The sequence below is a fragment of the Oryctolagus cuniculus genome, chromosome 3 (genome assembly GCF_964237555.1).
Source record: "Oryctolagus cuniculus chromosome 3, mOryCun1.1, whole genome shotgun sequence".
Taxonomy (NCBI): domain Eukaryota; kingdom Metazoa; phylum Chordata; class Mammalia; order Lagomorpha; family Leporidae; genus Oryctolagus; species Oryctolagus cuniculus.
In genome coordinates, this window is record NC_091434.1 from 158186091 (window position 1) to 158198668 (window position 12578).

At 41.6% G+C, this 12578-nt stretch overlaps 1 protein-coding gene across 5 annotated transcripts in view; it reads right to left on the minus strand.

The window, feature by feature from the left end:
• Nucleotides 1-12578, minus strand: part of AASS (aminoadipate-semialdehyde synthase) — an 84528-nt gene that overhangs the window by 48874 nt on the left and 23076 nt on the right. For all 5 annotated transcript variants that reach the window (XM_017342716.3, XM_070071261.1, XM_070071260.1 and 2 more), the window contains 2 exons: nt 11062-11238; nt 6625-6709 (listed from right to left, as the gene is read on the minus strand). In XM_017342716.3, coding sequence (XP_017198205.2) covers nt 6625-6709; nt 11062-11238 — 262 coding nt within the window. The remainder of the gene's footprint in view (nt 1-6624; nt 6710-11061; nt 11239-12578) is intronic.

A 12578-nucleotide genomic window follows, 5' to 3' on the forward strand; every position in this document is an offset into this window, starting at 1 on the left:
CAACATTTTATTTTGGTTTTAGTGATTCTTCTAGGTTACAATATGCTTCTTCAACTTATCATAGTCTACTATCAAATAATATCATGCCATTTGGGGAATAATTTGCCCTATTTATGATGTAAGTTTTATTTCTACAAATGCTATACATGTCACAACATACTGTTTCTTCTAAACTCTCAATTATCTTTTAAAGAAAAATTTAAAAATAGGAAATCTTTAATATTTCTTTACACTTGATCATTTCTAGTATACTTATTCCTTCTGTTAGTTCCATATTTCCAACTGGTTTCATTTTCCTTCTGGCTAAAAACTTTATGTAATATTACTTCTATGGCAATAACTTGTCTTGGCTTTGATTTCCCTGACTGGGAAACAGCAACAACCAGACCAGTCACCTAGAAATGGAAAACCATGTGCTGACAGCAGCAGAGTTTTCCCCTCACTGTACCAGCCCTAGACTTTTCACCTCTGGACTCCCATCTTCTTCAAGCTACAGTTTCATGGTGTCTCTTCAATAGAGCAACTTAGCAACTAATCTATTGCCTTTTGCTGAATTCATTTACATTTCTTATTCCATTCATATAGGTACTAGGAAAACTGATTTTTTTATTCAAGTTAGTAACCTGTAAATCATCTTCAATGTTTCTCCCACCCATACATCCAACCAATTACCAGAACCTGTGAATTACAACACCCAGATATTCTCCAAATCCACATATCCCTCTCTCCATACATGCTGACTATACTAAACTTATTTCTACTCTGAAAAATTGCTCTTTATATCCTTCCCTCTGTGTTTCAAGCATTTCACTTTTCCTCCCCTACTTCTTTGAATAGCCTTTAATTATTTCCAGAATCTCAGCTTAAAGGGACGTTTAAATGAAATCTTTCCAATAGCTCAGTCCACTTAGTTGTCCTACCCATAGCAATTTGCATTGGCATTGTACTGTGTTTTTACTTATCTGAATACACATCTAAGAATAAAAGCCACACCTTATTCACAGATGTGGTGCTACTTCTAAATTTGCTGATTTCTGAACGCATTACCTTACTTTTTTATTTTTATCTAATTATTTATTTGAGTGGCAAAGAGACAAAGATAGAGAGAGGGCCAGATAGGCAAAGAGAGAGCTCTCATCCACTAGTTCACTCCCAAATGCCCACAATAGCTAGGGCTAGGCCAAGGCTAAAGCTGGAAGCTAGAATGTAATCCAAGTCTCTCATGTGGATAGCAGGAACCCAATCATTTAGGCTTTCACTGTTGCCTCCCAGTATCTGTACTAGCAGGAAGCTGGAATCAGGAGCAAGAGCCAAGATTCAAACTCAGGTACTCCAATATGAAATATGGATGTCCAATCTGACATCAGCTGTCAGGTTCCTGAACCAACTTATTTCTGATAACCAACTTATTTCTGAACAAACTTATTTCTTATTTCAGATATATTAATTCTCTCCAGCTAATCAAATCCCTTATTTGAGTGAGTCCTAAAAGGCCTTTGGAAGAGTAACCTTAAAGGTCTATCTTATCACTTCTTCCATGTTAGTGCTATCTTACCTGAAGCACCATCTTAAATCTCATGCACCATTTTAGGTTCTGGCCTGGTCGCCATCTTGTACAGTAAGTTTCAGCCTCAGCCCTAAGTCCAGCCTGGCTTACTAGAAGTAAGGTACAACCACAAATGTCAACTCTACCCCCACCCTAAGGGGATTTGCTGCTCCAACTTCCTTATCTCTGCAAGGCTATAATAAGACCTGTTTTTTTGCACAGGCTCTCTCTCTTGCCCTCTCTCTCCAGCTTGTTGGGCACCCCCTTCCCAAAATAACACTTTTCCCTTACTCTGGTGTTTGGTGTGTTTTGTGGTGGCCTTTCATTGGTGCTGTGACTCGGATCCAGGCTTTTCCATCAACCTTGCTCTTCCCTTGGGAATCTGAGCTGCTTTGGGATCCTGGAGTCCTGCCAACCATAAAACACAGCCCCAGACCTCTTTCTTCACCACCAAATTCTCTGTGATTTCCATCCACACACTAGCCCTCCAAAACCCTGAGGTAAGACAGGATCAAGGCCATGCGTTTTGGAGTCCATGCCTCAATGAGTTTTTCTTTTACTCCAGATCCCAAATCCCAACAAGATCTCTGACTCTCTCCACTCCTCTAAATGCTTTTTGTACCTCACCAGGTCGCCTCAGTTCCAACAAACTCAATTTCCTCCTCCCATTAGTGGTTATTTCCTAGCTGGGTTAATTTCCAAAACTGCCTCTCCTTAAACCTTCTTCCTCCATTCTGCCACCCTCTCTTTTAACCTAGCCACCTTGGCATCTCTCCCACCCTGCACTAAAAGGGCCATAAAGTCCTGAGAGAAATTTCAGAAATTCTATACCCATAAAGTCCTCTACCACATAGAGAGCAAAAATTAAAAAAAAAAAAAAAAGGAGGTCCCACTCCTATTACAACATTACTCTGAGAGATCTCTCTCTCAACCTATGTGAAATAATGATCAAGACTACTGGCCCTTCAAATCAGCAGGCTCACCAGGTTAATTACTACTTCTAGACATATGTCCTTTTCCATAATTGCCCCTATTCTGCCACCTATCAGATTCTCCTTAGGAATCTCTGGAGGGTTGCCCATCTGCTATGATGGATACCTTCTCCCATTAAACCTAACATAATAGTGAACAAAAAATTGCCAAGCTTGTTTTGCAACTTGGTTTAACAGGTTTCTTATAGCAATGGATAATCAGTGCTTATGATAGCCCCCTAAAATGGATTTTGCAATCTTTGGTTTGATGTCATTGATTTATAGTTAGAGTTTTATAAAAAGAGTAGAATTTCATACAAATGCAATTTTTACCTTAATTCAGATGGAGTTATGATATATCAGCATCTTCAGTAATCTAGGTATAACTATTAAATATAAATTGGGTAAAGGCAAATGATAAATGTGTCTAAATGTATTCTTAGCACCTTATATTCTATGAAAAGGCTATTTGGGTTTACTAACATGTTTTTATAAATTGTCAATATAAAAAATTAATGGCTGCTCTACACAGTGATCTGCCATCAAGGAGACCCAACAGGCCAGTCCACTGCATTGGTTTTCAAGGTGGGAAGTCAGGGCTTCAGCAGAAGTCAGCTTATACGGGGCTGCTGCCAAGCCAAGAGTTAGGTCACTGGAAATGAAACTGTGCTGGAGTTGAAGGACTCCCGGGTCAGAGCCACAGACCTTGTTAGCTCCAAGCTTAAAAGCCCTCCACTCTGCCCAGCTTCCAAAGTGACCACTGCTGTTGAGGGACGGCCAAGTAGGGTCAGCAGCATTGCAGACAGAACTGTAAATTTCCTGTTAGAGATGCCACCTGCCTTCACCTGGCCAGCTCTCCTCCCAGGCCAGTTAGGTAATGAAAGCCAACAAGTTGCCTCCTGTAAGGAGGTGCACACCTCCCTTGTCATGTACCCCATGTGAAGAGATAGATAGGTCTGGGCCTCATAATTGTCAAGGCCTTAAAGCCCACCTGATTATTATCAAGCCCCTTCTCTCAGTTTCTATTTGCCTCTCAATGAGAAAAGTTGCTCATGTTTCAGACAACACCTTTCTTAGGTCTTCTAACAATGACTCTGTCCTTTGTTTTAGACTGTCTAATTTGCTTAGGACCTCATACTTTTGCAATCATACCCTCTACTCTTATATCCAGGACTCTATTCCCAGCTTGTGTATTGGTGTATTGTGTGTATTGGTGGTCCTCTCCCCCACTTAACGTTGTATGATTATTCAGAATTTTTTCTGCAGACAAACCCCTCTACCCACAAGAGACAAGCAGCCTTTTTCCTGGTTTTGGTTGGAATCAGCTTCACAGCTTCCTTCTCAGTAGTGATCTTAGGAACAGTTTTGGGCCACAACGCTATTTTGACCAACTGACTCCAAAAACAACTCCAACAGTTCCAAGAGGAGGTCACTAGGTCCATTGAGACCTCAGCTGACACCATCCAAGTTCTCCAAAACCAAATCACCTCACAAGTAGGTGTAGTACAACAGAATAAATAGGCCTTAAACCTTATAACAGCTAAGAAAGCGGAAACTTGTATCTTTCTGGGAAAACAGTGTTGTTATTACGTTAGCCAATAAGACCAGGTGAAACAACATGTTAAAACCCTTCAACAAATCACCACATCCATCAGACAGTCTTCACTAGGGTCCAGGGACCCCCTCATTTCCTCTCCACGATGGAATCCTCTCATTATTTGATTGATGCCCCTCCTAGGGCCACTTGCCGTTCTATTCACCCTGGCCTTTATATAACCCTGTCTGTTTAAATGTTTACAGGAAGTGATAAAGAAACAAATAAATGCTGCTACAGGGATATACTCAGCTCCCTGTCCAGGAGATTGCGGCTTGAGACAACACCCCATGCCAGTGGAGAGTAACTCACTGCCTCCTGCCAGTAGAAAGTAGCTCCAGAAGATAGATCATCATCCCTCCACCCCTGCCTGGGCTCTTGGGCCCAATGTAATTCTATACAAGGCTTGCTTTATAAGAAATAAAAGGGGGGAATGTCAGTGAAAATGGTGCCCTCTTATCTGAGGCACCATCTTAAACCTTGGGTGCCATTTTAGGCTCTGGCCCAGTTGCCAGCTTGTACAATAAGTTTTAGTCTCAGTTCCTAAGTCCAGCCTGGCTTACTAGAAGTCAGGTGACCAAATAACCCAACCACAAGTGTCAATTCCACCCCCACCCTAATGGGATTTGCGGCTCTTGCTTCCTTATCTCTGCAAGGCTATAATAAGACCTGTTTTTCTACACAGGCTCTCTCTCTTGCCCTGTCTCTCCAGTCTCTCAGATCCCCCCCACCCCCAACAATAAACCTGTTCCCTTATGCCAGTGTTTGGTGTGTTTTGTGGTGGCTTTTCATTCCATACTAAGAAATTTATTTCTTTTACTTTAAGAGAGCTGACTTATGGTTAGTTTTTAAAAAGCTATAGAGTGGGAGTTAAATAACTTTGGCTTTACATAAAAAAAGTTTGTTTTTTTTTTTTTTTATTTGACAGGTAGAGTTATAGACAGTGAGAGAGAGACAGAGAGAAAGGCCTTCTTTCCGCTGGTTCACCCCCCAAATGGCCGCTCTGGCTGGCGCTGCGCCGATCTGAAACCAGGAGCCAGGTGCCTCTTCCTGGTCTCCCATGCGGGTGCAGGGCCCAAGCACTTGGGTCATCCTCCACTGCCCTCCAGGGCCACAGCAAGGAGCTGGACTGGAAGAGGAGCAACGGGGACTAGAACCCGGCACCCATATGGGTGCTGGTGCCGCTGGCAGAGGATTAACCAAGTGAGACACAGCGCCAGCCCCATAAAAAAGTTTTATGTTTCAAAAGTTTACTTAGGGCCGGCGCCGCGGCTCACTAAGTTAATCCTCTGCCTTGCGGTGCCAGCACACCAGGTTCTAGTCCCATTCGGGGTGCCGGATTCTGTCCCGGTTGCCCCTCTTCCAGGCCAGCTCTCTGCTGTGGCCAGGGAGTGCAGTGGAGGATGGCCCAAGTGCTTGGGCCCTGCACCCCATGGGAGACCAGGAGAAGCACCTGGCTCCTGCCATCGGATCAGCGCAGTGCGCCGGCCGCAGCGTGCCAGCCGCGGCAGCCATTGGAGGGTGAACCAACGGCAAAAGGAAGACCTTTCTCTCTCTCTCTCACTGTCCACTCTGCCTGTCAAAAAAAAAAAAAAAAAAAAAGTTTACTTAGATGTTACTTAGATGCCTTTACTATCGCTGTAGCAGGTGGATTAAAGTATAATAACTAAAATATATGAATTTTCTGAAATTATCATTTCCAAAAGCATATAATACTAAAAGTTTTCCAACATATTTGAGTGAAAATTTTTGAGCAAATGATAGAAAGAGAAAGAGCGGAATTTGCACAAGTACCTTAGGATTCCAAATAATCTAATGTTTTATACAACTAAATGATATGATACTATTACCCATAGTTATTGAGAAATGTCATTTACTAAGCATTTATTCCAAAGGAGGCAAAAGCAAGCTGGTTAAGATGAGACAACCATGAAGTAATCACAATGAGAAACCTTCCACTTCTACGTAACAAGGCCAACAGATAATGTGAAGATCTCTACCTCCTTTATAAGACCTCAAGTAGTTTAATTGGATACAGAGATATAACCTTTTGCGGTGTTTCTCAACTAAGGAAGGTTCAAAGTACAGTCTGAGACAATAGTCAGGCAGTTCTTTTTTTTTCCCCAAACTCCAGCTTTTTTCCCTTGTAGACTGTTCCTTTGTCGATTCCTGCCCTTGTACTTTTTCTCCCCTTTCTCTTCTTCCCTGCCTTCTACTTTACAATGTCTCATTACCGAGTTGACCTAGCCTTCCACATGGAACTACCAAAAAGTCAGAGCCTGCTCACAATTCTATCCTTCCTCCTGCTCTTTTTCCACTTTTTGTAATAAAATATTTTAATGATTTAACTGCTACATCTCTTCCTCTTATATGCATCACCCTTCAACACATTCCCATTTTTATCTGTGAAAATAAACATTTCCAGTCCCTTGACTCACAAAGGAAGAATCCCAGTTACTCCCCAGGCAAACTAGAAGGTGAGTGACACGATGCAAAAGCCTTGGCGCACCTACCTGCAACCCCTGCCCACTGTCCAAACGCCACCACCCGTGTTCCTCTGTGGTCCACCATTTTCTCATAATCAACAAGTCGGATTTCCTGGAGAAGGGAAGACAAATTTTCCAACCAGATCCATTGAGTTAAATTTCAATGTGTAAACCACACATACAAGCTTCTTAGTATTCTGCGTGTTTTCCCTCTTTAAAAAAATTACATCTCGACTTGCTAACCTATCAGGTACACCATGAAATAACTAAAAAATTCTAGGTCACAAATCAATTGTAGGCTTACAGTTAGAGATGAAAGAACAGTCCTGGTAGATAAACACCCCTTGATCGCAGCCAATGAGTCAATAAAGGCAGGATTTCCCTTTTCACCCTCCTCCCACACAACCAGAACTATATCTGCTGCCACATGCATCCTCCTATTCTTCCTCGTTGTCTCAAAGAAAATAGACCCCTCCCCAAAGTGATCCCTGTGAGACAATCTCAGTTTTTTACCACATCCTCCAAGACCACTCTTTTTGAACTATTACCTCCATGCTGCAGCCTCCCTCTTGGCATTGCCCCACAGCCATTCTAAGGACACCCAGGTCTCTTCTACCTGAAAAAAGAAATCTCTGTCTGCACCTCTCTCTCTCTTGCTTGCTTGCTCCTGCTCTCACTCCATCCTTTTGCAAGTAAGCTTCACTTTAAAAAATAGCACACGATGGGGCCGGTGCTGTGGCGCAGTAGGTTAATACTCCACGTGCAGCACTGGCATCCTATTTGGACACCGGTTCTAGTCCAGGCTGCTCCACTTCCAGTCCAGCTCTCTGCTATGGCCTGGAAAAGCAGAAGATGGCCCAAGCCCTTGGCCCCTGCACCCATGTAAAAGACCCAGAAGGGGCTCCTGGCTCCTGGCTCCTGGCTTCGGATCAACACAGCTCTGACCATTGCGGCCATTGGGAAGTGAACCAATGGACGGAAGACCTCTCAAATAAATAAATAAATATTTATTATTATAAATATAAATATATTATTATTATAAAATTTTTTTTAATTTTTTTTAAAAAATAGCATATGTTTGGGTGAACATTTGACAGAGTATTTAAGCTACCACTTGGGGCCGGCGCTGCGGCTCAATAGGCTAATCCTCTGCCTATAGTGGCGCCAGCACACCGGGTTCTAGTCCCGGTCGGGGTACCGGATTCTGTCCCGGTTGCCCCTCTTCCAGGCCAGCTCTCTGCTATGGCCTGGGAGTGCCGTGGAGGATGGCCCAAGTGCTTGGGCCCTGCACCCCATGGGAGACCAGGATAAGTACCTGGCTCCTGCCTTTGGATCAGTGGACCGCAGCGGCCATTGGAGGGTGAACCAACGGCAAAGGAAGACCTTTCTCTCTGTCTCTCTCTCACTGTCCACTTTGCCTGTCAAAAAAAAAAAAAAACAAAACAAAACAAAAAAAAAAAAAAAAAAAGGTACCACTTGGAAATACCTGCATTCCTTATCAGAGTTCCTGATTCAAGTACCAGCTCCTCCACTTCCAATCCAGGTTCCCACTAAGCACACCCTGGGAGGCAGTGGACGACAGTTCAGGTACCTGAGTCCCTGCCACCCATCTGGGAGACATGGAGGGAGTTCTTGGCTCCTGGCTCAGGTCAACCTTGTACTGGTAATTGTGGGCATTTGGTGAACCAGTGGATAAGAGCTTCTCTCTCTCTTTCAAATAAAATGAAAAAAAAAAAATTTAAAGTAGCACATGCTGCCTGCATGTCTCTTCCTTGCCTTCCCAGAAGTAACATTCTTCCTCTTTTTTTGGATATCTTTCTTTTCTCTTGAGAAAGCCTACTTAATTTATGCTTATAAGCTATTCATACACTGTAATTATAGAATGTTTTAAGTTTATGTTATTGTTAATGTTTATTTCCACAAAGAACATTCAAGTTTTACCATGTTCATAAATTATGAATATTAACATTCATCCAACTCTGAGTAATTAGCTACAAATGCTATCACAAATCATCCCTGTCCAGTTTGTTTTTATCAATTTTCTTGAATGTAAGAATAAAATTGCATATAACAAAAAGATTAGTTTTACAGTACTCTATACTTTGTGTGTCTGTGTGGGTGCAGTCTGTTGAAATCTTTACTTAGTATATACTAAGTTGATCTTCTGTATATAAAGATAATTGAAAGTGAATCTTGATGAAGAATGGGATGTGAGAAGGAGCAGGAGATAGGATGGTTGTGGGTGAGAGGGAGGTTATGGGGGGAAAAGCCGCTATAATTCAAAAGTTGTACTTTGGAAATTTATATTTATTAAATAAAAATTTGAAAAAAAAAAAGAAGGCACGGAGGGGTTAATTAGTTTTAAAAGATATTTTTGCTTAAGGTAGAACATTCATCTCATCATATTAGTTCCACTAATCTTTTTTTTTTTTTTTTTTTTTTGACAGGCAGAGTTAGACAGTGAGAGAGACAGAGAGAGAGAAAGGTCTTTCTTCCGTTGGTTCACGCTCCAAATGGCTGCTACAGCCGGCGCACCGCGCCGATCCGATGGCAGGAGCCAGGTACTTCTCCTGGTCTCCTATGGGGTGCAGGGCCCAAGCACTTGGGCCATCCTCCACTGCCTTCCTGGGCCACAGCAGAGAGCTAGACTGGAAGAGGAGCAACCGGGACAGAACCGGCGCCCCAACCAGGACTAGAACCCAGAGTGCCAGTGCCGCAGGTGGAGGATTAGCATAGTGAGCCACGGCGCCGGCCTCCACTAATCATTTTTTAATCCACTCCTCAGAAATACTACAAATTAACTACTGCCTAGGTCTAGTGGACTGGAAATTGTTAGGAAAGCAATCTTTATTGCTTTAAACATATATGTTCCTTTGTTTCTCTTGCTGTTTGTGAACTCTCCCATCCTACACCTTTTTCTCAAATTCCAGACTACTTTTCTAATACCTTCTATTCTTACCCTAGGAAACTGACCTTGGATGACTTCTCTGTCTACACACACCCAATCTCATAGCTTCCTGTACCACCTATACTTTACAGCTACAAAATATATGTCAGGAGAAACTGCCTTTCTGTGCTGTGGACTCCTATCCAATAGCCCAGTTGGCTCCTTTGAATACCTAATGGCACATTAATTTTACAGGCCCTAACCTCAACTCTGCTCTTCCCAACAAAGTCCGCTCCTTCTACAGCAGCACCGTCTCCATTTACGGCAACTCCTCCAAATGGCTCAGGCTGACACCTCAGTCATCCCTGCTTCTTCAGCTTTTCTCATATGCCACCTGCATTTCACCAGTGAAATTTGTAGGATTCATCTCAAAACACATGCAGGATTCATCCATGTATCACAACGTCTACTTCCACTATTCAGGTGCAACACCCTCATCTGGAGTCTATGATCTGGACTGGGTCTAGAGTGACAGTCTTTTGATCAGTTTTGCATTTCTCTTCCCACCACCATTATCTGCACTTCAGGAAGAGTAAGCATTTTAGTACATGATCTACTCCACCCCCCACTCAAAGGACCCGCAGGCCTTTGCACCACTATTCTTTGTGTTTGGAAAGCTCTCCCCGGATGGACTTGACTCGGTGCTTCACCTTCCTCAAGTGACCGCTAAGACACCATCTTCACCATGAGTCCAGCCTGACCACTTCACTTAAACTCCATTTAAACCAGCCCAGGGCTCCTTTTCACACCAGTATTAGAGTCCTCCTCATTATGCATGTCACCAAGTGCATGGGAGGTACACTGTGCATTTCTCAACCATCTCCTCCCACTGGAATGTAAGCTCTGGGAAGACAGGGTTAGTTTGTTATTTTGTTCTTTCATGGCAGTGAATAGCGTTAGACACACTGTAGGCCCTCAGAAAACATTGCCTAACAAATAGTCTGTACCATGAACTCTAGTTTTTCCAGGGTATTTACATCTGCAGAAAGTTTTCTCCCTTATGAATACTAATGCATGCTATTGAATTTTAATGAATACTATTCATGATCCCCTTATGAATACTAAATGTAAAAATCATCTCCAGTCCAGTTCTAGCACTACAGAGCTGTGCAACCTCAGTCAAGTCACTTCACCTCTCTGAGCTCCCTCTGAAAAATAGCATTGGTAGATTAACACAATCCCTGAAGTCCTTTTCATCAATAAAATTATATGTGGTAGTATCTGACCAATTGGCCTTTATAAATTAGCAAATGTTCATGGAAAAACATTTTATGATTTTTTCCATTTCAGATTATAATAGAAACAAAATACATTTGTTTCTTCTTTTTACAAACTCCAAACCCTCATAGCAGAGGGGCCCTAAAGAGCAGCAGAATATTAAAGACTAATTCGTGGATCACCTCACCTATTGAGGTCAGTAACTTGATGCATTTCCTAGATGCTGAAAGAAAATAAAAACTCTATTTGAGAATTAAAATATGCATGCTAGGTTTTTATGAATCTTAGTCACTGATTACCTGTTTCAGAATCTCATCCAATAAGCTCATATTGGCCTCCTGAGCTTTTATCGTGTGGGAGAAGAATGCATAAGTCTTCTTGGACATTAACTTTTCCTCTGGAGGTCTTTTAACTCCCAGAATTAAGCAAGCTTCAGAAATATCCTCCTGAAGAATCCCACCAGCTTTGACATATTCCTGGGAATGTAATTTTAAAGGTTATTTCCTGATTTGTAGTATTCATATTCTCTTTAACAAAATGTGTAGAAAATAAAGACACAATTTTGAAGGCATAAAATCTGTGTGGATTAGAACAAAAAAACAGAACAACAACTTCTAATTTTGGACTTACTGGCTAAAGATAAATATATCATGTTTGACTTTTATAGTGAAAAAAATTAGAAAACTCAACGTATACAAACACTTAACGAACACTTTATAGTTTGGTCATAACCACTAACATGTTATTGAAACATTCTTATAAAATGTATATTTAGAGGCCTCTCTTGTGGCATGGTGGGTAAAGCTGCTGATAGTAATGCCAAAATTCCATATAGCCTTCAGTTCATGTCCTGGTTGCTCCACTTCTGATCCAGATCCCTACTAATCCTCCTGCCACTCACATGAGAGACCCGGATGAAGTTCCTGGCTCCAGGCTTTGGCCTGGCCCAATGCTGGCCACTGTGACCACCAGGGGAGTGAACCAGCAGGTGGAAGATCGATCGATCTCTCTCTCTCTCTCTCTCTCTCTCTCTCTCTCTCTCTCTGAGTTTCTCCCTCTCTCTCTGTAATTCTGACTTTCGAAATAAATAAATCTTTAAAAAATGTGTATGTCCTACAACAATACACTGGAGTAGTCAATGTCAAATATTGATTTCTTACTCGACTGGGTTTTTGAAAGATAAGATGCATCTCCAAAGTTTATTATTTATTTGCTCAATTATTATTTATTATTGTTCTAATCTGCACAGGAGACTATGCTATTGATGAGATGATAAAACACAAAGACAAGATCCTTGCTACAAGGGGCTCACAAAATATAGTAAAAATAAGTCAAGAGCACAGTAAATGAAGCCAAATTCAAAAGAACATTGTGAATAACAGAATGTAGATGATGCATTAGTTTAATAAATATTTAGAATTCCTAAGTGGAATGATCATAGAAATATGGAAATTAAAATTAATCTAAAAGGTTGGGTGGGATTTGGAGAGATTGAGATGGGAAATACAAGAGGCAATGAAGGATCTACACAAATGTAGAGGCAGGAAAATGAGGCAATGTTTAGGGAACATGAGTAAATTGATTTGTAAAAGTAGATTGAATATCATCAGAGGTTATATGAGTTCCATCAGATAATAATCATCATCATCATTTATATTTATTAACAAATTAATGTGTGCTTTGCTAAGCTCTTTGTGTGACTTGTCTTACTCAATTCTCCTAAAATTCCCATGAGGTAGATACAATTCTACCAATGGGAAACCCAAGTCTGACACATGTAAGTGAGACTGCATAGCTGCTACACAGGCATAGGACA